Source organism: Scophthalmus maximus, chromosome 10 (genome assembly GCF_022379125.1).
Source record: "Scophthalmus maximus strain ysfricsl-2021 chromosome 10, ASM2237912v1, whole genome shotgun sequence".
Taxonomy (NCBI): domain Eukaryota; kingdom Metazoa; phylum Chordata; class Actinopteri; order Pleuronectiformes; family Scophthalmidae; genus Scophthalmus; species Scophthalmus maximus.
In genome coordinates, this window is record NC_061524.1 from 9,062,864 (window position 1) to 9,087,031 (window position 24,168).

The 24,168-nt window shown below is 40.4% G+C and overlaps 1 protein-coding gene across 2 annotated transcripts; it reads right to left on the reverse strand.

Moving 5' to 3' along the window:
- Positions 1-5,981: 5,981 nt before the first annotated feature.
- Positions 5,982-21,168, reverse strand: LOC118283285 (rab11 family-interacting protein 2). 2 transcript variants are annotated; one of them, XM_047335144.1, is made up of 6 exons: positions 20,981-21,168; positions 19,487-20,081; positions 16,225-16,631; positions 14,931-15,276; positions 13,550-13,622; positions 5,982-11,290 (listed from the first exon to the last, which is right to left on the reverse strand). In XM_047335144.1, the coding sequence occupies exons 2-6, from the start codon at positions 19,837-19,839 to the stop codon at positions 11,072-11,074; spliced, it is 1,398 nt and encodes a 465-aa protein (XP_047191100.1). In that variant the 5' UTR covers positions 19,840-20,081; positions 20,981-21,168; the 3' UTR covers positions 5,982-11,071. The 2 variants fall into 2 exon arrangements, with proteins under 2 accessions (XP_047191100.1, XP_035460992.1); XM_035605099.2 differs by having other exon boundaries at positions 5,982-11,293.
- Between the last annotated feature and the right edge of the window lie 3,000 nt (positions 21,169-24,168).

Genomic DNA, 24,168 nt, shown 5'->3' on the forward strand with positions numbered 1-24,168 from the left:
TAGATTAGAGGATTGTCATTAATTGGTCAATTGGCTAATTATTCTTTTCTTTTAATTAGTCACTGCAGAGGAATAACAGGCTTTGTTCAGTGACCCTAATTTACAGTAATGTGCTTGTCATACAAGTGGTATTAGATGATTCACACAAATGCCAGCAAAAATCTACAGTCAATTATTGGGCAGAAATATAACATTTTGTTATTTATTCAAAAATAAATAACAATTCAAATGGATCTTGCCTTGGGCCCGGGGCAAAAATGTTCACCCTTTTGCTAATGCAAATAAATGATCACTAGTTTAGAAATGACATTAAACCTAATACATATAGATTTTTTAAAAATTAAATTGTATCTGATCAACAAGCTAAAAGAGCACATTTTATTTGCAGACAAACACTTACAGTGGTTTCTGGAGGATGGGGGAAATATGAAGGTTTACATGAACACTTGAGAGCTACCTGCTAAAAAAAGAGGTAGAAACCAGAGAGGCCCTGAGAGTGTTAGTGTTAGAGACATGACTTGGCAAATCAAAGCCAGAGAGAATGCTGTTTTGTTAATGTTCAAAGAGTGCTGCTAAATTACTCACATACTGCACACCCACACGGCCAAATCAGACAAAAGGACCAAAGCCATAACCTCCTTGGTAGAATCGTATTAAGAGCCTGACATTGTTTCTCCTAATATTTGTCGGTAATAATCCGAATGTAGAAAGCACACATTAAATTTCCACTCAGTTATATGGGTCTGCACTGGTGGTTCCTGGCATCGATCACACCCAATGTCACTTTGGAAAACCCGGAAGACTCCCTTCACTAAATCTGAGGCGATTCCTCTCCCCACAAACTACAAGTGGTCAGCAAACGTCTTGACTGGTAACCAGACTCTATATACTAATACTACCACAGATACTTTTGCCATGCGGAAAACATTCCCCACATGAGATGAGCAGGGAAAATATATTTTTCTTTTTTAAAAAGGTCAGTGACCACTGGTTTCAACCCTGGGCCTTTCGCCTGCGTGCTGCATGTTAACCAGAATATTCTGTTGAAAAAAAAAGGATCTGCAAACCTCCCTGATAGTAGTCATCAAAGCTAAAGAAATAAAAATGAAAAAAAAAAAAAAGTATTTCTGTATTCAAAGCATTGTGTATCAAGACAGAAATACCCCGACCCTTTCAGAGATACACTCGGTTTGTATTCAGACAATGGATATGGCCCTTTAGACTCTCGCACAAAATGAAAATCAAAAATAAAAACTAAAATCAATTCATTATTCAAATTTTCTTTCATAGAATTGTTCAGATGTATAGTCCACTGGTTGTTTGCATTGACATGCCTTTGTAATGCCATGACGTGCAACCAGTGACGTCCAACTAAACTGAGGGTGGTGGCATGCAAAACAAATGCTCTTCTCTGAAAAAAACAGCAAGCAGACTGAATCCTGATTAACATAAGCAACAGGTTAATACTCTCTATTAGTGGAGCATGCAGTGATGTCTCATCCCCCTGGCCGTGCCTCCTACTGTAAACTGTCCTTTGCCGTCATTTGTAAGATGACCAGCTCACAGCCCAGCTCAACAAGGAGCTCTGTATGAGACACCGCGAAGCCAGACACTCAAAGACATTGGCAGACTTTGCTGAGCTCAGCCCAAATATACACCACTCGCCCCTCAAACCTGGGCTTGTTTAGCTGCTGGCACCCGGAGGCATCAGTCAGATGTATGCCAGCTGAGTTGAAGTGTGCCCACAGAGTACACATTGCAGCATCACCACCAGCACTCGTGCCCTCACCTTGTCTACCTTGGCACTTTTTGAGTTTGATGGGAAAAATGGCCCATTACAAGTGATAAGTCAAGTGCCAGACAGCATATTTATACATTAATTAGCAATAATGAAATGCGCTACCTGCCAGCGATCCAATACCAGTGGTTACTGTGTTGACTGGAGTGTATGTGTGTTGTTTGCCTGGTACTTACATGAGGATTGCACAAATAAAATAGGTAAAAGGATCCTGTGTTTCACTAGATCTGATAACAAACATGTAAGGCTGATGGATCTTTAAATGTAGGTAATGTAACACCACTTAATGACAGCTAAGCTCATACTTGTAGAAGAGTAAACCCAGCAGGCTGCAGCATGCCACGGATTTACAGAATATTATGAATGAGCAGGAGATGGTTATTTGGTGCTCTCGCGGATTGATCATGTCACAGGTCATTCATTTTAAAGGACCTGTCAGGACATGGTGAATGACTACAGCAGACACTCATGATGTTTTGTTTAAAGGGCCCAGTGATCTGGGGGCGTGTTTGGACGCAAACATGTTCAGATCTGTCGGCAGCGATAGGTCTGAGCAGTGCACAGCGAGACATTCTTTATGGACGTAATGGAAACAAGTCGCATGTTTTTTTTTTACCGTGAAATAGGCTACAGGCATCCTCCCGACGTCTGGATTTATGGCCTGGTAATTCCCCTCTGGAATAATTTGGCTGGTACATCTGCAGCTTAGCAGCATTCCAGCAGGGCTCTCCTGTGCTAAGAAGTCAGGAGATGACTGATTGATTGATTGTATTACTCTAGTTTTAGCATGGCTTTTGCTGAGCTATTGCAGTAAAGTTCTAATGTGATCTATCCTCTGCAAACTACAACTGTGCTTGAAGTAGGCCTGACTGTTGCTTGGTTAGCCTACTGATGATCACAAATCACAGTTAGAAAAAGGGAACTTGCAGCAATAACAAGACTGACAAAGATTTTTTTGTAGAGATTAAGGGGATTTTAACCTCCTTGCACACAGAAAGAAACACTAAGAGTACATGAAGTTGAATTTTGAGTCATTAACATAGTGTCTGACTAATATGTAATTCTTCACCAAATCAGTTAGAGATCATCAGTGGGAGTTTTGCACTGCTCTCATGCTAGCAGGATCCTTTGACAGGCTCTTTGTGGTGCCAATTACATGCTTAACACGACTAAATGCAAACTTATAATCTGCTGACAGCTCATGTTTCCTAGTTTTGAGGTGATAAGTCCCAGGCACGTTCTGTTAAAAGGTGACAATGAGGGCAGTCGCTCACCAGTTTGCTGAAGAAACGCAGGTCCCATACGAACTCGACCTGATCCCGAGAAACAGCCGGGCCTGTAAAGAGCACAAAGTATCCAAATCTTTAAGAAGGAATAGACTAAAAGTATGATGTGGAGAAGTAGAATAAAAAAAGACAAAATCTAACATTTCTTAATGTCATCCGTGTATAAAAAGCTAAAATTGCTATGTCTATAAACCATCTACTGAATTAAAGTTTAGTGTCCACTAATAAGTTATTGCTTTTCTCGCTTTTTAAACTTAAGTAATTATCCTATGAACTTTCATAACTTGGAAAGAACAATTCACATTTAGAAAACTGAATAATTAATTATTATTAACAAAATGTTTAACTTTATTACTGTCATTTCTTCCATAAAAATTCCAACATAACGTCACTTCAGACATTCCGTATAATAGTAAAACATGCTGATTAGCTGAAGCTAGCAACAACAATGCCTGCTAACCCAAACAACACTGTCAGCGTAACAGCTAAATGGATGTAAACTTACCTTAGTGTGACCCGTAGATATTTTACCGTTTTGAGGCAGAACCTACGTTTGGTCATTAATCAGAACCATATTAAGCTTAGTATCACTAGTGAAAATATAAGTACGAAGCTGAATTTCGCTGTTTACGTGCAGCCCGTGGCTAATTTGATAACGTGAACTAGCCATAAGTTAGCTACATCGCCAAATAGGATACATAAGCGTGAAATAACTGAACACCTTTGTTCCAGACTCACTCTCTGTAACTTCTAATCGTATTGCTACTGAATGTCTGATCTTCTGCAAAAGAAAAAAAATTCATGTCAAACAAGTGCAACGTTGTGCCTGGTGACAAAGCTAAAATTCAGATTTGGGAAATTAAAAATAAAAGTGAAAGAGATTATATGCAAAATGTATTTCACAACATATTTGAAAAAAACATATTTTCGATTGAAAAATGCAGCCTTTTTTAAACACTGTACACTTAACTTGCTTAAATATCACACCAACACCAAACTCTTGACTTTGTTATTTATCCTCCAGCCGACAGTTGGCTTGATGAAAGCTCTGATAAGTGTATTAAAGCAAATATAAATGTATTTTTAGTTATTCACAATATGATTTGAATATACTGTATCTATAATTTGGTGTATTTTTTCATGTGCAGTATATACTGTGCAAACTGACTTACATGTATTTTGATGGTAAATGAGTTGTAGTCAGTATCCTTCAGCCTTGCTTGCTGTTCAGTGTTGACAGATTCCCTCTTTCCTCTAGTTGTCATCTGGCTTTGTTCACCTGATACCAGACGCGTGGCGGCTATCAGAGGAAGACAATGCCATCGATACAATGCACAACGCGGGGATCTGCAGCGCGTTCGACACCTGATTTATCTCAAGCACCTATTCAGATTAGTCAACTACCCAACAAAGAGTCCTGCGTCGGATGAGTGGGTGGGGTCTGATACTCTGGGGAATTTGAGGGGTTAACCTTGACATCTGGCCCCCGATCATCCAACAAGTTCAGCCCAGCTGCCCAAATAGGTCTGGTTTTTCCCCTAAAAACACCTCATCCATCTGCTGAACTTCTCCTCATATAAGTTTCTCCATGATTGCCTGAGGCATTTCCATTCACAGACGCGTGCTGGGTGACATTGATCCCTGCTGTGACGCCCATCCATATTTAAAGGGGAGTACAGGTGACCTGTGGGTGGCCCTTTCTGGCACGCGTGGGCTCTTCTGCGCCCATAGAATCTTATATAACACGTTTGGATGAAATTTCCTCAAATTACAGCAATATGATATAATGCACAAGCAACTAATGGGCTTTCGTCTAGGAGGCACTCAAATGGCACGTGCCGCTGCCATACAAAACCTGGGATCTGTGAAATTCAATATGTTGATGAATGTGTAAGGATGACAATGACTATGCCAATTAGCTTATGAATACAACAGGTGACACCTACATAAAGCCCAATTACACACTTATTTGTGTTCAGCGCCTCCCAAGACGGATTATAAAATATCACAGGAAGATAAAAAATTCATCATGATGCATGCTGCCTATTTTCTCAACAGACAGGAATTTTTTTAAAACACTTAAATTTAACCTCATTCAAAGAAAACTTTAGCCAAATTATTAAATTCAGCGAAGGTGGTTTTTGTTACTTTTTCGTCACCTGTACCTTTCAAAAAATTGTTTCATTACAGGATATGATGCTCTAAGTAATTTTGTATTTACCCAGTATCCATAGTTACCGCAGCGAGGCATCTTCCATCAGGAGATCTAACGCGGTGCTGTGGTGAGCAGTGGCAGCTGCTGCGCTGGTGAGGCGCACCTCTTCAGGGACTACTCGACCGGGTGACAGGAGAGAGGTCATGTTTTAACCTGCTATGTGGCGGGATGACAGGGAGGCAAACCAAGCCACAAAAGCATCAGCTGGTAAACAAGACAAGTGTTTCTTGTCCCAAAAGGTTTCACACAGTCTTGTTGCACACATAGGCAAATTAGAGTGGAGTTTTAACAAGCAATCTTGATACTCAGTCGTCAAACGACGCCACTTCTCTCTTTTGCCTGTAAGGCATGGGAATTTCCCCAGAACAAAAGAAAGAGCAGCTCGGAGCAGGAGGAAACAAAAGCTTGACACAAATCAGCACAATGAAAAACACTAATTATGGTTTAACTGCCAGTGAGATCAGAGTTAATTGAGAGTGGCTTTTAATTTATCCCTAAGAATCCAAGATTTGCACCCAATTTACACTGTAGTTTTTTTGATCAACCACATCTGCTGCAAAATGTTAGTACTTTTTATAAAACTTCAAAAATGATTTTTTGATCATTCTGCTTAAAAAAAAGACAGAATAACAGTTACAACAGAACAGCAGTTGTCATTGTATAGAAAAGGACAATACACGCCTTTCAAACTACATTCAGTGAAACATCGGAATTTAATCATAATGAACTGTAAACTATAGAACATAGAGAGTGAGTGAATATTGAGAGAAACATCAAATTCTTGCATTAGTGAGTTTCTTGGCACTTCACATACAATCACTATTAACAGCATTACACTGTTATCATAACACATCACCTAGACCCCAGTGTGTTTCCAGAACTACAATAATATAAAAGCCATACATTCTTGTCAACAAACATCCAGGTATGAAAGTCTTGCATATTGGCCATTATGGGAAAATATTGAACAAAACAAAAGCTCTTTGATAAATGTACATTTGTTAACTGACTCACACACATTACAGTTCTGAGTTAAATACATTACAAGGTTGTGTGATGAGGGTTTGGTGAAAATGATCCCAATTTAGTTGAATTAATGGTTTCTATATCAGCAAAATGCCAATGTCTGTTAAATAATCAAAAAATGTGGTTGACATGCAGCATTAACTGAATATTCCAAACACACATTTAGTTTATCTTGTTACATTACAAGGCCTGAACCTGAATGAGGCTCGGTACACATCGACTGCCTTCAGCAGCAGATACCATGTTTGTATCAATATTTCATTTCAGGTCTTCACCACGATGCAGCACTAAGCTCAGGACATGTTTAATTGTGTTGGCCTCTCTGCGCCAGCCTCCATACAGTTCCTTAAACTCAATGAAGCTTTGCTAACTGGCAAGATCTTTTATAAACACAGTCATCATTTCCTTCAAAACTGTGTGCCACATTACAAGCACCGTCAGGGGATTTAGCCGGGGCTTAAGTCTTAGTGTCTGGCAGCTGTATGTGGCCTATGGCAAGCAGCATCATATTATCAGTAAAGGACTTAAAAAGACTGCCGGAGGAGGATTGTGAGATCCGACTTCAGCTTTATGTCATCTTCTTCAAAAGGTTCAATGCATGCTTCGTCAACACGGGGAAAAAAATAATATATATATATATATATATATCACCATAGGTTGCACCGTTTTGTTTTTTTTGCAATGGGGCGGACACTCACCTACACTTACTTAAAGCATGTGCAACACTGTCTATGCAAACTTGAATTATAACAAGAGCCATGGCCAAATTCTATAGGAAATGTTTGCCTCTAAGCATGTTGAGTGCTTTACATATTCAAAGACTGCCATTAATTGTATGACAAATATTATGCAAAGAGACAAGGAAGAACTAAGATGATGGAGGCTCCTTTTTTGTGTGTGCGCAATGCACTGCTTTACATAGCACCGTTGTGCTCAAAATGATTTGAAAATGCTTTTCATTCAGATTTGTGTTTCAGACTGACATCTACTAAAGCACCAAATGATATTAAAGCATAAAGCAAATGTAGCATCAAGCTAAAAGAACAAAAGTGGCGGGCAGAATTAATTAATTTGAAGTACTCACCCCTCATTTTTCATTTAAGATAAATAACCTCAGGGACCAAATGTATTCAAAATCAAATGTTCTCAGACCTTATCTTTTGTCATTTCGTCATTCAAGAAAAGCAATGGGCTTTTCCGGAACATAGTAAACATTGGTGTAAAACCAGCTGCTTCATCCTCTCTTAGGATGCACAATATGACATAAACTAAAATATCACTTCCAGAAATGTATGCTCTGCTATCTGTAGTGACACAAGGGAAAAAAAGCCTGAGTATCACAATTAAATCACAGTTTGCAAATGTCAGTTTATGAAAGATGGGTGGTGAATATTTTTTTTTTTTTCCAGTTTTATACTTTTATTCCCACTTTTGAAATTTCAGTTCAATTAACTTTGAATAATCAGAATAAACCCCCCAGGAAGCACATTTTCAAATATTCTATAGCACAGTGTGCAAAAAGTCAAACAGGGTAATGCTACAAAGTGACTATGCACAATGTGGCTTTTAAGAATGAACAGCTCGGTAAAGGTCCATGAACAACTGGCTAACTGGTCGAAGCAGTTGGTAAAGCCTGTAACATGAGTAGACAAGAGATTTTACACGTCAACACACATAGGAAGGCATTCAGTGAGAAGTTTTTCCATAATGGAAAACAGATTCTTGTCCACACATCTTCTTAATTAGAATCATAATACTCACGATTTACAAACTGATTCAAACATGTTTTGGCTTTACAAAATATATGCAAATCAAATCATACTGTTCCAATAAAAACAATTTTTTCCCCCCAACATTTGTGTCACATCATCGCACAAAACGTTATGCGTCAACAGTAACTTCTTGTATAGTTGTCTTGAGTTTTGTTCGACTAAACACAAAGAAGAGAGAGAAGAAGGGAAAAAAATGAATTCCACCCATGAAATGATCTCTTTGGATACACCAAACACTTCAAAGGCAAGCAAGGTTCAATTGGCCTGGTTAGTGTACTGTATAGCATTATACAGTTCAAAAGGATACATTTCAAACCCGACCGGAATATATTCAGTAACGAGATTTAAGCTTCAAGTCCGTAAAAGAGATGATGTACCTTCAGATGAAAGAACAGCAGAAAATAATTACAATCAGCACAAGACAAAATGTGTTTCTGAGATTTGCAACATTCATGAAAACTTAAAATTTCCCATAGAGCAAGTGTAGCACTTATGTCTGACCTGTGACTTGGTATCATACAGTGTGAAGGTCAAATAATCTGAAGATTTGGGATTGGGCAGTAATTACAAAACAGATTATAAAAAATCTGAACTAATACCGGCAACAGTAGAAGGTGGACCGTTATCTAATAAAGATCTTAGCTATATCATTAAAAATGGTGTGGAACTTTGAGTAAAGGACTGTTACTATGATAGTAAAAAGCATATTTAACACTGTTCATTAAGCTGCTTTCCATTAAGTAAGAATAAGCTAATTCAAAATGTAAATCTACAGTAAGCATCATGAAGTGACCATACTATAGTTGGACATCTACCATGAGAACACGTTCAGGGAATGGCCTCTTTCTCTCTAAAAAGTAGTCATGTAGTGCATTTTAGTACCAGTAGTGTGATGCGACAGCTGCTCCTTAGCTCACCAGAGCATTTGTTCAGTAGTAACTGATTTACAATATAACGGAGCTTTGTTCAACATGGAAGTAACGTGCCGTTACGGCATTAGCGTCATAGATGGCGAGGAGATATAAGACGAGACAAACCTGTGAAATGAGGACATTGTTAACGTCTGACGTCGGCTGTCAGTGACCTGAACGATGCCCTGCGGCTGTTTTCTCAGTGTTCCTCAGTGAACTTAAAGACACTTGCAACTTGTGTAAATTTGGACAGTTTTGATGAAAAAAATAAATAAAAATTGCTGAAATATACTGAGCAACAGTTCAATGGTAAACATATAAATGCTAATGCGAATGACGTATAAAAAGTGTACCAGTAAGTCCTGAATACATGAGTGTTCTTTTTTTTTTTAAAGGGGAAGTAAGCAATCTTGGAGAAAGCTTGCTTCTCTCGTTGTTGTTGTTGTGATTTTACTGCTCTGGCCGGGCCGCGACCTCGGGTACGGGACTCCGACAAGCAAAACCACTAAGCCAAAAACGTGGAATTGCAGCGCCACCCGCTAGCAGGTCTCTTAAGGTATTGATGCGTGGTGTTTACAAATTGCACTCGCAGTGTTGTGTGGCGTGACCCGAGCCATTTGTTCCGTTTTGGATTTACAGAGCCTGGGTTGAGACGAAAACACAGATTTTTTTTCGGCGCACACACAGAGCAGACAGCTAATGGACCGTGAGGAAATATATGCAGCTTGTATTGCTTTCGAATCACTTACTGCCCCTTTAACAAACTATAAAGTGTAATTACAGTAGAACAGGTTGTGAGGGAGGTGGTACTGGGACACTCTAGCGTTTTACCATAAAGTACCTTACAAATACATGAAAATAATGTATATGAGAAGTGACATATTTATCTAATAAAGCCTGTTCAGAATTTATCCACATCTGCAGCTTGGTACAATCTTCAGGAAAAGCTGTGTATGGAGGAAATGAAGGCATGTAAATCCACGTAGGCTGTAACACAAAGCTCCCGGGCTTTTCAAACCAATCACGTCAATTTTAAGAGATAAGTTCAACGCAAAGATGTGATTAAAATGTAAACAAGAACATAAGCAGCAGAATATAACACAAGATACTTAAGTCATGATTATTGCACTTGAAACTTAGTAAAATAATTACCTTCAACGAGTGAATTAGAAAAATTACTTGATAGTCGTCACAGATTTTAAAAAAGAATGTAAAGTCAGCAAACCAATAAAAGAGATGTACATTTGTTCAAAAAGGAAAACAAAACAAAACACACGAGTAAGGTAAAGAAACCAGATACTGTCCAGTAACTTCTTACCATAACTGTCTTCCAGTCTTTCTAAGAACACCTATAAATCATTCAGGGTATTGGGTAGGAGAGCAGAGTTCATCCACATCTGCAGCAAACCGTCTCGGCATAAGAGACTCGGAATAAAGCCAAATACTGCCTCTGCTGAATGTGTCGTGTTTTAGGTGGCGAGTTGAAGACTTGTGTAAACACAGTACCTAAAGCTTTGTCTTATCAACCACTTGACCGTCTTTCAGCAAACAGCACACAACCGCGACTGCGGCATCTGGTAAACACGAATTTTGGCTGCACGTGCAACTACAGATCTTCTGAACAGATGACAGCAGCTGCATGTGCAACAGACCTCGGGAGGTTCACAAGTGCGTTCAATACAGCTCAAATTAATCTCTGTCACAAAATATGGGTTTGATTTGGCTTGAATTAACTGATGAATACCATGTATCCTGTTTGAGTACCTAAAAATAAAAAGCAAATATTCAGAAAAGTAATATCAAAAACGATTGTATGTGAATGGCAAACAAAGAGGTAAAAAAAAAACTTGCATGAACTAAAAATCTATTGAATAAAAATGTTAAATGTTCTAAAATAAAGTCATAGCTCGATCATGAATTTGGCCTTGATCGATCCCATTTGTCCCCCCCCCTTTTTTTTAAACATACGTGAGCTAACGTATGTTAGCTCACGTATGTGACACGTGAGCTAACGCTAAACCTTTCTTAGTATACTTCTCATCCTCTTGTTTGTTTGCTTCTTGCTATTTTTTACTGAGTTTACCCGCCTTCTTTTTTGGCTCATAGGGTGTCCGCAGAATGCTCGGCGTCTCCTCCATGACACGTACGAGTAGGTTGTCGATGTAGTCCTCCAGCTCCCTGATGTGGGCATCTTTCTTTTTCACTACTTCTTTCTGCTTGATGAGTTCCTGCACAACTTCCTCAAAGGACAAGTTGCTATAGGCAGCCACGCTTTCTCTCACCTGCTGAAAAAAAATGGGGGGGGGGGGACAAGTAAAGGCTGAAATTAGATTTTGAGGTTACAAGCTGCATAATCACCAAATGTTTTTGTAAAAGTAGAAAGTGAAATATCAGCATCTGATAACAGGGACAGAAGTAAAGCTGCCCTTTAAGTGCGATCACAATGCAACAGAGAAAATAAACTAATTGCCGTGAAAACCTAATGTGACAAACTGTCATGTGTTTATCTCTTGTTCTCTGTTGCTAATAAAGGCTAAATGGGAGTTGTTAAGACGAGACTGTTCTCCGAGGATTTCACACTGTCAAGTCACTGAATTCTGTGCCAGATGTTATGATCTAAAACTGTGTTGTTCGTAACAAATCAACAGCAGTTTAACTGCTCTGGGACACGACTTTGACACGACAACAAGCAGCTAACATCTTGAGAAAGTTACCCTCATTTTTTTCTGGCAGAGACTGCCAGCAGTTAACAAAGAAGATTTTCCCAGAAAATATAGCATCATTGTTTTGAGGGGGGAAATGCCAGGCTGCATATTTCTGCAATTAAAAGGTCAGGCTAATAAATACCAAAATAAGGATGCAACCCAAGCCCAGCTTTGCTCTTTGAGCACAATCTATGTGGACAGAGCAGCGTGGTACGGTATGTGCAGATCATATTGCGCGGGTACGAGAGGAGCTGTAATCGTTTTTAATGAGGGACCACTTTATCGCTTCAGTGCTGGGCATCCTCCCCCGAACGGATAGAGCAGCAAAGCCTTCACCCTGTTTAAAATACCACACTTATCAGCTTCCACTCCCATGCACCATTCATGCTTCCACTGCTGGCGAAAGACAATGCAGCGAGACCTGGAGCGGGACTGCTTACCAGGTATCTTATCGCTCCGAACAGCACAGAGGCTACTGTGGGGCGACGCAAACCAAAATGAAATATTTGCCGTTGAGATTAAATGTCCAGTGTAAGGAGGGTTTCAAGAACGGAGCTCAGTAACCTATTCCTCGCACACAACACAAAAAAAGGCATCACCCTGAAAGATACTGCACCTTAAGCCATCTATAAAGGGGAACGAGAGAACTGACAGCTACGTGGAAGTGAATGTTGGCTTCACATACAGGCATATGTATACGAAGACGCTCGCTCTCTCATTATATGCGCGCGCGCGCGCACACACACACACACACACACACACACACACACACACACACACACACACACACACACACACACACACACACACACACACACACACACACACACACACACACACACACACACACACACACACACACACACACACACACACACACACACACACACACACAGAGCATAACAATCAGGAGCTTTAGTGGCTGGTGACAAAGGCCTAGAAATGACCATGAACTGGCAAAGTAATGATGAACATTTTTCTGCGATCAGTAGTGAGGAGAAGATAAGGCGCACACTTGGCATTCTCCAGTTGTGTCATTACAGTTTCTAATGAGCTCAGCTTTGAGAATCTAAAAGCTCAGTCCTTTGAAATCTCTAACTGCCCCCCCCCCCCCCATGTGGTTAATTAGGGCCTTGAAGCGGAGGAAACGGGAGCTGCCATTTCGGCAAGGCACTGCGGCATGCACAGGGGCACGTGTGGATACCGACAGCCCTCAACACCCACAAAGAAAGGTGAGGAAAGCCATTATCAGCATTCGCTTTCTCATTTAGGCATCACTTAAGCCACTGCTCCCTCGTAAATACCAATTTTGCCACGTAGTAGTCTGCGAATTTGAGTTCCTTTTTAAATTGGAAATGCAGTACTAATTTAAAGAACAATACAAAAAGGGTGAAATGTCACGTACAAATAATGTAATAATCAAAAAAAAGAAAGAAAAACACACATTTATTTACCTTTTCTCTATGACTCCAATTACAGAACCAGTGCCGTACACCATGACTGACCTCATAGCCTGAAATTTCACACCACTTCAAATTATGATCGGATCAGACATGATGACCGATGTGTGCAGCTGCTAATTAGTTGAATGGCACATCTGAATTTTCAGAGGTCTCAGAGATCAGTGTCACCAGCTGCTTTGTCAAATGAAACTTTGAGTTCTCAACTAAAAATACTGCACAGGAAGTATAATGACACTGTTGCAACTATTGAGGTAATTTATCTATATATATATATATATATATATATTTTTTTTTTTTTTTTTTTTTTCCTATCTCAGTCACTGTCAGGTAAAACTGACAACATGCAAAAATATCACCTGACAGACCAGCTTACATTTTTCTTGCCGTACATGTCCTTCTTCTTTTGGCCAAAGGTGAGGTCCTCTCTTCCTGTTGACTTTCTATCACTGCAAAGCAAACAAAAACAAACACAATGTCAGAATTCAAATTAATTACAAAGGAATTACAGTGTCAATTTGGGGTATAGTTATTGATATTCTAATAATACAGAGGCTCTGACGCAAATGTGGATATTTAAGAGAATATGGTGAAGGAAGACTTTTTTTTTTTTTGCTGCAGCCGTGAATAAGTTCCTCAATAAAACCTGTACTTTGAACCAAATTTTTATGGTCATGCACCACATTACAAATGACCACTGAGCTACCGCATGACAAAGGCAGCAGTAAAGATGATGGACTCGTGCCACCAGAGATAAGTGGTTAATTGGATGGTCTATCTCTGCAGAGGATCTCATTACTATAGCTCAGAGGGCTCCGTTATCAAGCCCAGGCTGTCTAAAGAGCCACTAATGACACCTTCCACTCTGATAAAACCAGAACTTAGCCACCGTGCTCACCAACTCTTTATGTTACACAGGAAATAGACGGAACCACATCTTTGGAAATGTTTGAACAACATGACTTGAAAACAGAATGAGAGGGAGAAGAGGGGGTGCATCAGATAGTAGATTTTAATCAACAAGGTATTTGAAACTTTATGAGAATGTGGTAGCCAATATCCTGTAGAGCAGCAGTTGTCCCAAGGGGTAGCAAGATACCATTTTTTTGGAGTGTGGGATATTTATGGAATAGGATGGAGAACATACATTAGTGATATGCTAAAAATGTGTAGGAACCACTGCTGTGCAGATTTTAGTCAAATGATGGAGGCTTAAATGAAGGCATGGAAGAATTTGATATTTCCGTGTAACATATTAGGAAGTTTGTTTCTTAGTCACCCGGTTTGAAATCAACTGTTCATTGTTAAGATTCACCATAATACTAAAACATGGCAATGGTTTGTAAATGTTCATGAATGTGAGATGCAGAAAAGGGAAAGTTTAAATACACATGCATTTTTTTGTATATTTATTTTAGTCAGAGAGAGACATTTAAGTTGTTCCTTCAGGAGGAAGTATTCTGGACTCTGAACTAGGAATTGAGGAGTTGGACTGGAGACTATTTTTGTAGAGCAGATACCTTCGACAACAACTGGAAATATAGTTGAGAGATTGAAAAGATTTGAGTATGATGTCTTTCGAAAAACAAGGTTGAAAGAGTTCACAATTTGTCAAACAAGCTCAGGCACCATCCCAATGAAGGGAGGGCAGCTGAAACCTTTTGTGAGGTGAACAAAGCATGTTGTAGCAGAGGGAAGCTGTGAGGTGTGTTTTAATTTGGTGAACCATACAGAGTAAACAAAAAAAAGGGAATCACCTGGCTTTGTAGTTGGAGACGAACGGGTTCGTGTCTGCTTGTGACTCTCCACTAAAGGGGTTGGGGGAATGCAGGTCTCCCGAGCTGCCCGACTTGGTCCCACTGTTGCCTTTGCGGCCTTCCTTCTTTCCTGTCACACGTTCCAGTAGGCTGACCTTCTCTTTTTTCTCCTTCCGCTCTGCACGGTCCCACAGCTGCCCTTGCTCCCCCTCAAATGGGTTGCGGTTGCGTGGGAGCGTGGCATACTTCTGTGGCAGGGTGTCACTGATATCAGTAAAAGGGTCACTGTGTGCCTCACCGTCCTGATAGCCTGGCACCTCGCTCTGGGAACGCCTGTGCGGTCCACCTGTACTCCCCCAGGAGAAATCAAAAGCATTACATCAACTTATGATGGAGTTGTGATTTAAATGGATAGAACTTATCACACTGTAATAAAGCTGAATAATGCAATTGATTTGTTCTATTTTATTGGATAATTTGTGACGGGAACTTGTGAGATCTGATCAGGCCTCTTAAAGCAAAAACAATCACTGATTTAATGTTCATAAACACTTTTTCTTTTTTTACTACGGTTTTACATAATTAAAAGAACATGTAAACATCTCCACTTGTGTTGTGCCCTAAGTGTTATTTTCAAAGTTGGCCTTGTGACTCTTCCAACCAATGCCACACCACAAATTACTGAGAGCAGTAATTTTGGGCAGCTTGTTATATTATTAAAACCCTCCAAATCTGCAATTGTGTGCGTCCTGCTTGAGAACTTTGGATAGTTTCCCTCCCTCCTGCCTGGCGATCTGAATGTTTCCCAAGTAGCGTGTAAAATAAATTCACTATCATCATGTTGTAACTGCCTCAGATGGCTGTGTGGTGGAAATGTGCAGGCAGTCAAGGCAAAGTGTACAGTGAGCCGAGTCAGGCTTATTCATTTGCCTTTGGGATTACTTGTATATTCAGAGAGAAAATTTTGAGTTGTTGGTTATGAATATTACACAGATTACAGATAACTGGCTGATTAATTGTTAAAACTATGAATTTTACTGCTTCAAAATTACTATGACTGTATTGTATCTGTAGGGTCAAACAGGATAAATAGATGATAGCTGACCACAACGCTCATCACCAGATAAAGATTCTGATCTGTCATTTTAGTGCTCAGAATGAGGCATTTTATCCTTGATATAAGTAAACCAGTAACTTGCTTGTACCACTGTCACTCATTCTTTAAAGATTAATAGTGATATATAGTGAAACAAACTAAATAATAATAATAAAGAATAAAAGCTTTGGTCCTCACCACTCTCTTCAATGGAGTTCATGGAGTCCAGTTTGGGCCGAAAGTGGGTTCCAATGAGATCGGACATGGAATGGGCTGCAGAGAGTTTATGAGCCCCAGCGAGTAATGGTCTCTTGACCTTCGCTTTGGTCTGGGGTTGGGGGTCTGGGCCGGAGTCCTGACGGCTGGGCTCAGAGTCGCACGCGGCGGAGCGTGGCAGGATGGCAGAAGATGTGTCACCAAAGCCGCTGTCATGTTTACGGCCCTTCATTTTATCCTTGAGTTTGGAAAAAGGCGAGCGGGGCTTTTCCTTCATGGAGAGGTCAAACATGCTGGCCGTCATGTTGTTCCTCATGAACTGGATGCTGACTTGGATGCGGCCTCGTTCTTTCCGCTTCTTTCCTGGCTTGGACTCCAGCGAATACCAGCTAGAGTGAGAGTGGAGAGGGGACTTAGGCTGAGCAAAATTCAACAGGACAATTTATATAACAAGTGTGAAAAATTGTGAGTTGATTACACGTAATTCAAGAAGAAAGGTATACAAAGTCAGGAGGCAGTTAAAGTCCTTACACTATCAAACAATATGACAAATGGAAAAAAAATAGCCCACATCCTTTCTAATGTGCGCTACCTACTTCTTTGTGGACACCAGTGAAAAGGCTAATTTGAGCAGACTAATCCAAAAGCTACACACAAACGCGGGGGCTTAAACCATTTGAACTTTTCCCTGACACAAGTGAGAATGCAATTTATCATTCAGAGGATAAACATTATTCTTTGCAAACCGAACACAAGAAACAGCCTGCCGCTGAATAATATAGACCATTTCAGGCTGCTTTTGAGCTTCTATTTGTTTAACCTCTCTGCTTCTGCGACTGGAAGTAATGGGATTTATGCCTTCACTATGAGCGAAATGAAGTGGCATTTGCACAAATCTGGCCTTTGTTCAGAAACGCAACAACAAGCATTTGGGAAATTGCAAAGCCATGTTGCAGGGCTACCCAGCAGTCCACACGAGCTACTGAGACGTATCCTCAATGTTCTAGGGCTTGTTACAATCTATAGGAAACCAGTCGGTGTAAATGTGAGAATGCATGTGTGTGGGCTCCATTATGGTGCAGTTTAAATAACATAAAAACATTTAAATATAAAAGACAACCCTTGAACTAAAAAGCATATTTGCATAATTTAATTTGCTTTAATATGATTACTGATATTACTTTCTGGATTTATATTGAGATTGGTGGAATCCCTTGAGTTCCAGCATGAAATATCAGTTATTGGTCCAATCCCAAAAAAAGTGTTGGTATTGGCTTTTTAAAAACCGCAGCTGTTGAAGGCTATTCTAAACTGTCTCGTGGCCCGGCAGCCCAGTCATGAAAGGCCTTGCTGGGTCTAATTCCCAGGCTGTGCGCCGTGCTCAGTATGATCAGCGGCCACAGCATGCCGCTGCCGTGGGGCCGGGGCTGCACCTCACGTGTGTCTCAAGGCCAAGATAAACCTCCGTGTGCTTGGAACCACAATCCTCCCACTCGGGCCTGGACCGCTGGGAAACTCCTCACAATCAACAAACACAGGTGTGCGATAATTATGGGCTGCCTACTCAGATATCAAGACGGCCTTTCCTCCCCAATATGTCAGTTCAAAAACACTGCGGATGGGCCACAGTGAACACAGACCCACTGTGGAGTGTGGATATAGTATCGAGGGTCCCGGCATCATTGTCAAGTATGCCTGCAGTGCGGGATTAGGCCAACAAGCAATGCGAGCATATCCATTACAGAACCTCTGCTGAAAAAGTGCACGGCCTCGAGCTGCATCGGCCAGGCACCTAAAACAAATAAGACCCATCCACACTGATTATAAAATATTGTGATTCTCCCACCTGATGGGCAAAGAGGAAGTGCAGCTACGTCTGTCCATGTTGAAACGTGCAGGGAGCTAATTAGCACCAGATCCAGTTTGGTTATTCTGTTCCTGTTTGCTTAATGTAGGGTTAAGAAACATGTGTGTGCTGGACTTGTAAGGGTCAAAACCCTCACGTTTTGCCAAGTATAATACTGCCTCTTACAAGATGTGCAGGTATGTACAATGTTATGTCAGGTCACTCGACATTTATTCATTTTCTCTAACAGTTTTTCTTTTATACAGTGATTTAGCAAGGGGAACAACCTTATTCCAGCATAAAAACAGCATAGACAAGTCACCTGTTTGTAAAAGGGCAGACATTTTCCTGAACTTTTCCAGTGGGGCCGTTCATGAGAAGGCAAAGAAAAGGCCATATTCCTTTTGGTCATTCAAAAACAACTGCGTGCATAAGAGTGACTAACAAGACATGTTTAGCCGGCTCCACTAGTTTCAATTAAGTCAACTGGTGCACACCAGGTCAATGACTGAGACAAAAATAATCTCTCAACAATGTAGGTAAATTAATTACAAAACCTCAAAAAACAGAGGGGAAATAGCTCAACCAACTGGACATGGCAGGACTTCATCATCTGCAATAGTTGTGTTGAGATAGTTTGAGAGGAATAAATCTGGTGTTTCTGTTTGATCAGTTCACTGAGCTACAGAGAATTTAACTTTTTTTAACGCTTTAAATCAAAACAGATCTATGTAATAAAATATATTTATATTTATATTATATAAAAAGAATAAAGGACAATGCAATGGCCTTTAAACCATGTGTTGTAAATAAAAGTTAGGTCATCAACCTAATTGAGAACAGAGTACAGAATATAACACGCACAACTTAGCACACTGCCATTAATTAGGTCCACATATGTAGCATAATATAGAAATAACACATGATGTGACGTGTGAATGTGACAGTGAGTAAAAACTAATATACCCCAAGCTGTAATCCACATATGACTGGAATAGTTCTGCAAATATTTTCCACTTCCTCTCAAAAGTCTGCTCCTCTCTACCGACAGTACATTGATATTTGACACTTCCACGTGAAAGCTGTAAAAATCTTACTTACAATAGAGCTCAAATACTGTACATGTGATGCAAAAAGCCCAGTATGAAATGTACTAGATCAAAATTCAAGATTCAAACAAGACCCCTCAGATTAGTGGCATTGGATATTTAGTAAGTGTAATATTACAAACTAATGGCATTGCATTGACTGTGCATTTAACAGATGAGTAATGGTAGAACACTTGTTGCTTTAAGTTTAATTTTTCATTTTCACTGATTCATATAATTCTGGCCTGATAATCACATCAGGGAAATGATGTGCCTCGAGGTGAAATGTGAGACAATTTGCGATACTTACTCGGTTTTCTTTCGCTCCTTGTTATCAAAGATTTCATTGAGATTGATGGACCTCTGCCCCAGGAACTTGTCCATCCCAACCAAGGACCGATGCGTCACTATGAAGCAGAGTTCATACACTTCTGGGTTCCCTTCCAAAAGCAGACCAGGTAATTCAAAGGAGGCTTCCTCTCTCCAGACTGGACTGAGCGTCTTTTCTGCCACTGATGTCGAGTACTTTTCCTTGCCCAGCTGGATGATAGTGTAAGCATCATTGGTGCCATTTTTGCCCTTAGGCTGTAAACCATTTGCTTGAAGAACAGTGGCTTGGACATGGGTCGGAAACCACTTTTGAGACTGCTCACCCAGCGACATTGTCAGCACTGGTTATTAACCAAGAGCCATTCAAAACAAACTAAATCTTAATTTGAGGAGTTTAGTTCATTAGTAAGTCTGATGTGCAAAAAAGCAACAGTCATGATTCACGATAGTTTGTTGTCCATGTCAGTGTGGTTTGTGCCAACAGTAGCAACCATTACAAGCAATGACAAGTCTGACGAACGGAGCGAGCCTCATCTTCTGTCAAATCACTGATGTCCACGCCACCAGTGAGTCATCTGAAAGAAAGAAAAGAAAACAAAAGAGAAGAGAACGCATCAGTATCTTTCCCAGAACCATGACATGACTCATGTGGGAGCACTGGGAGTGTCAAGTCAGCTAATGACTACAGCCGGTTTTGATGGCAGTCACCTGAACCAACATGTGACTTTGACGTATTCCAGGAAATAAGGAGATTAAAACACAAATTATATTTTCCTTTACGGCTGGCACAGAATCTATAAATACGTAAGCTACACAGTATTGACAGAGAAAGGGAGGATCTCATCCAGTGACACATTTTGGTGTTAATCCATTGTACATGAAGTACTGAAATACTCATTGGGGTGATGGCATCTGTAAATATATTAAATACATTAAAATTGTGTTTGTTTGAACACAGGGTTTATGAATGGGATTAAGAATAAACTCTGATATTGCACAATGATGACCATGAGTGCTGGAAGTGTCTTCTTTCACACTACCTAATAATAATAATAATAATAATAATACATTTCATTCATAGATAAGCAACTCCAGCTTTTACTTCTAGATGACCCATGTGTGCAGTCTATCGCTGCTTCACAACTTGAAGAAAACCTCATTTAATTGTCTAATCTAAAATAAAACCTGGCTGTTTATTAGACAGCTGATATACAGGAACTCTTTAAGTGTTATGTCCCTTTAGCCGAGCCTCTTTCCACAGGTTTGACATGACGGGCTCAGTTCTTCACAGGAAGACTGCCACACGTCTATTCGTGCAGTGAAGCGACTTATTGTTATGAGGAAAACATTCAGCTCACCTCGTTGTCTCTGACTGCAGCAGGTTTGCGTTAGCTTAAAGCGGCTAGCTGCTGAGCTAACGAGCATTCGGAGCATCTCTCACACACACACACACACACACAGAGCTGCCGCTTACCTCGGTGTCATTCTCAGCGGCTCTAGAAAGACTTTCAGCTCTTCAACCTCGTCACACTGGTTACACACACAAACACACACACACAAAATAAGCATTTGTGTGAAAGCTTCTTCTGACACGAACGCCAACTAATGTATGTTGGTAGTGTTGCTGCTGTGTCCACTGCTGTCGGCCAGCGGCGAGCTGCACTTCCTTGTCTGACGTCACTTCCTCCTCGCGCGGGTTGAAAGTACAAACATCAGATGGACAGAAAAGAAAGGTGGTCGCACGCGCAACACAAGAGTCTATACAAAGGTATGTAAACACAAAGTAATAATAATACTAATTAAACACCGACATTTAAAAAAATATATATAAAAAAAACCCCAAAAAAACACCTCACCTAAATAAAGATTTAAAGAAAATAAGCCACATGAAAAAAGGTGCAAAATCAGTGGTTGGTCTTGAGCAATGGCTGCATGTAAAGATGGTTTGGAGCTGTGGACTAAGCAGTAATGAAAGGTGATATGAATTATTTTAGCCAACAACTCCAGTGTAAAATATGGTGATGTATGTGTGTGCGCATTGGCTCTGTACGTGCGTATGTGCTCGGGGGTGCACTTTACTTGAGAGGTAAATCATACAAACATGGGAAGTGCTTTTGTCTCATGAGTGGGACATGGAGGTGCAGATAAGGGGTTCACTTGAATGAACACAGACATGCTTGTCACCCCACTTGACAAGTGCATCTTAACCAAACACACCTGCCCGTGTTGGTTTTATCGTACTGCAGCAACCATCGCAGTATGTACACACCACTGGCCCGAGGCTCCGGCTGGGCCATCCATCAAACTGAGATTATTGCACTTATCTAGAGTACATCTCTGAATGAAATGCTAAGGCTTAGTGAAATATTAGGCTGTACAAAAATGTGAGTCAGATAGCATTTAATGCATTTGTAGATCTCACCCCTCGTGTTTTGTATTTACTGTACATTAATTAGTAATGTCACTTAGAACTGTAAAAAGGACGCAAATGTGGCAAAATACAGGCTATCTATACAACATATAGTGTTTGAAAATGGCTTTTTAGCTCATGTATTTACTGACATTAATATACATTTATGGCACTGTGTCCAATTCATGATTTAAGCTATATGATGTTTGCATTTATGTCAGATTCAAGGTTTAACTTACCGTAAATAGTCTACATGTCGTGTACCTCATTTTATACACTGTTGCCCAAATTTACAGCCCAAAGTTTTCGATTTTTTGGAAATGTTGGGATCTTCTAGTATAATTTAGGATTAGTGAAACATGAGGATATTGAATACATGTTTAGATGATACAACAACATAAGCAACACTACAGTACACTACAATAATACAGTATCAGCTATCCCTTTCCCTCTCGGTGGAGGTGGTGTGGGCAATGTTGTGAATTAGTGCGCAGGTCAGTTTTGCGGGAAAAGAACATTTCACTATTGCTGGTATTTAAAGTTAAGTTCGCTGAAAATAGCCAACATTTGGTTTAAACATGAGTTTGTGATGACTGACCCACTAAAGTGTCAACACACAGTTACGAGCAAGCATCTTGAAGATTTCATTAGCTCCTGCTCTTGAGTGTATTGTATAATCCAAGAATACGTGCATTCCCAGTGATTGTGATTTATCCAGTCCCATCACATTCCTTTTCAGGAATATCTTATTATCTGTTAGCGGTGTCAGGTGGGGCTGAATGAAATAATGACCGGAGGCATGCAAATATACATCACCAGGGTCATGACACTCATCCTTAATTTGACAATAAGTCAAATTAAGGGTACTTCCATGTAATACCCCCCTATAGGAACATAATATGACTGTACTACTCCTTTTTGAGATAAAACACAGCAGACACTGCATTCCAACATCACCTGTGTCCTTTTATTACTTTGGCGCATTTAAAAACAAAACATCACATTATAAATTAGAGAGTGGCAACGTAAGCACCGGCTCTACTTTCTGAGGGAACTATGCTGAAGGTCATAAACTGTCCAACATTTGAGTGAACCTGCCTGCATGGCCTGGTCCACATGTTGAACCATATTAGTTGTGGCCCCTAACGGCATCCACTCCATGCACATGGTTCTGGTTTAGTCCCCTTTCTTCAACACTATAAAGGTTGTATTACATTTATTAAACACTTTAAAAATCTCTGGCCACGAGATTGTCCATCTGTTGGGGACAAGCGGAAATATATGAAAGAGGCATGAGGCTCGGTGGGGAGAGGGGAAACGGTTGTGATGTCAGTGCAGCTCTTAATGTGGTGCAGGTCTAACTTCTGGGCGGATGACTGATTTAAAAGGTATAGCTTTTAGCCGAGTGAACAGTTAGATCACAGATGAGTTTTAATAAAAAAAGAAGGAGCAAGGCACACAAATCACCGCTGCTTTGCTCTCAGGAATGTTTTTGTGCACTGCTTTGATATATAGGTGCAGATGTGCAACTACAGCGTGACGAGTGGAGCTAAAAGGGGCTGCTAAGCTGGGGCAACATGTCAGCCCGGTGACTCCCTAAAGGCTGTGATTTCTACCTCGCAACCTCAAAACCGGTGAGTGAAACTAACACCAGAAGAACTACAACATCCACAACTCACTGGTCAATGAGCGCTACTCCATGTGTAGTTGTTGTTCGTTGACTTAGGTTTGCAAAACAAAACAAAAAAGTTAAAAAGTTGGATCATCTATAGAGAAACAATGGGGAAATCTAAACCTACTGCTTTGATGACTTTCAAGTACAAGGAGATGTAAGGAAAACGCAATGAAAAATCATCATTCTCAGTTCAGCCATCCAATTAGCATGACTTTGTTTGTGCAGGAGGTGTTCGGCCCTGCATGTCAATCATGCTATGCGCACGGCACTCTGCTCTATAACCAGTAATTACACAAGATGGCCTCTTGCTTGGTTTACCCAAGTGGCAACCCACCGAAAAATCATCCATTGCTTATGAACTGCCGTTGAAACCAGGATTGACCATATTTGGAGGGGCGGGGTTTGAGCTGACTGAGAGCTTGTCCACCTACACCTGCAACTTGAACCCATTGGACGGTACCAGCTGTCAATCACACGGTATTGACCAGGGGATGTAAGCGCAGCTAAGGAGTGGATATTCTCTAGTTTGATGATCTTGCTGGTGATGTAGTTTTGTTGGGCTGTAACAGCCAAAGCT

Bases quoted from the DNA above. Each gene is read 5' to 3' on its own strand.
- LOC118283285 (XM_035605099.2), bottom strand. From the start codon at position 19,839: ATGTCGCTGGGTGAGCAGTCTCAAAAGTGGTTTCCGACCCATGTCCAA. The intron at 16,632-19,486 runs GTAAGTATCGCA...CTCTCACTCTAG, and splicing joins AAGGAGCGAAAGAAAACCGA to CTGGTATTCGCTGGAGTCCA. The intron at 15,277-16,224 runs GTGAGGACCAAA...GGGGGAGTACAG, and splicing joins GAACTCCATTGAAGAGAGTG to GTGGACCGCACAGGCGTTCC.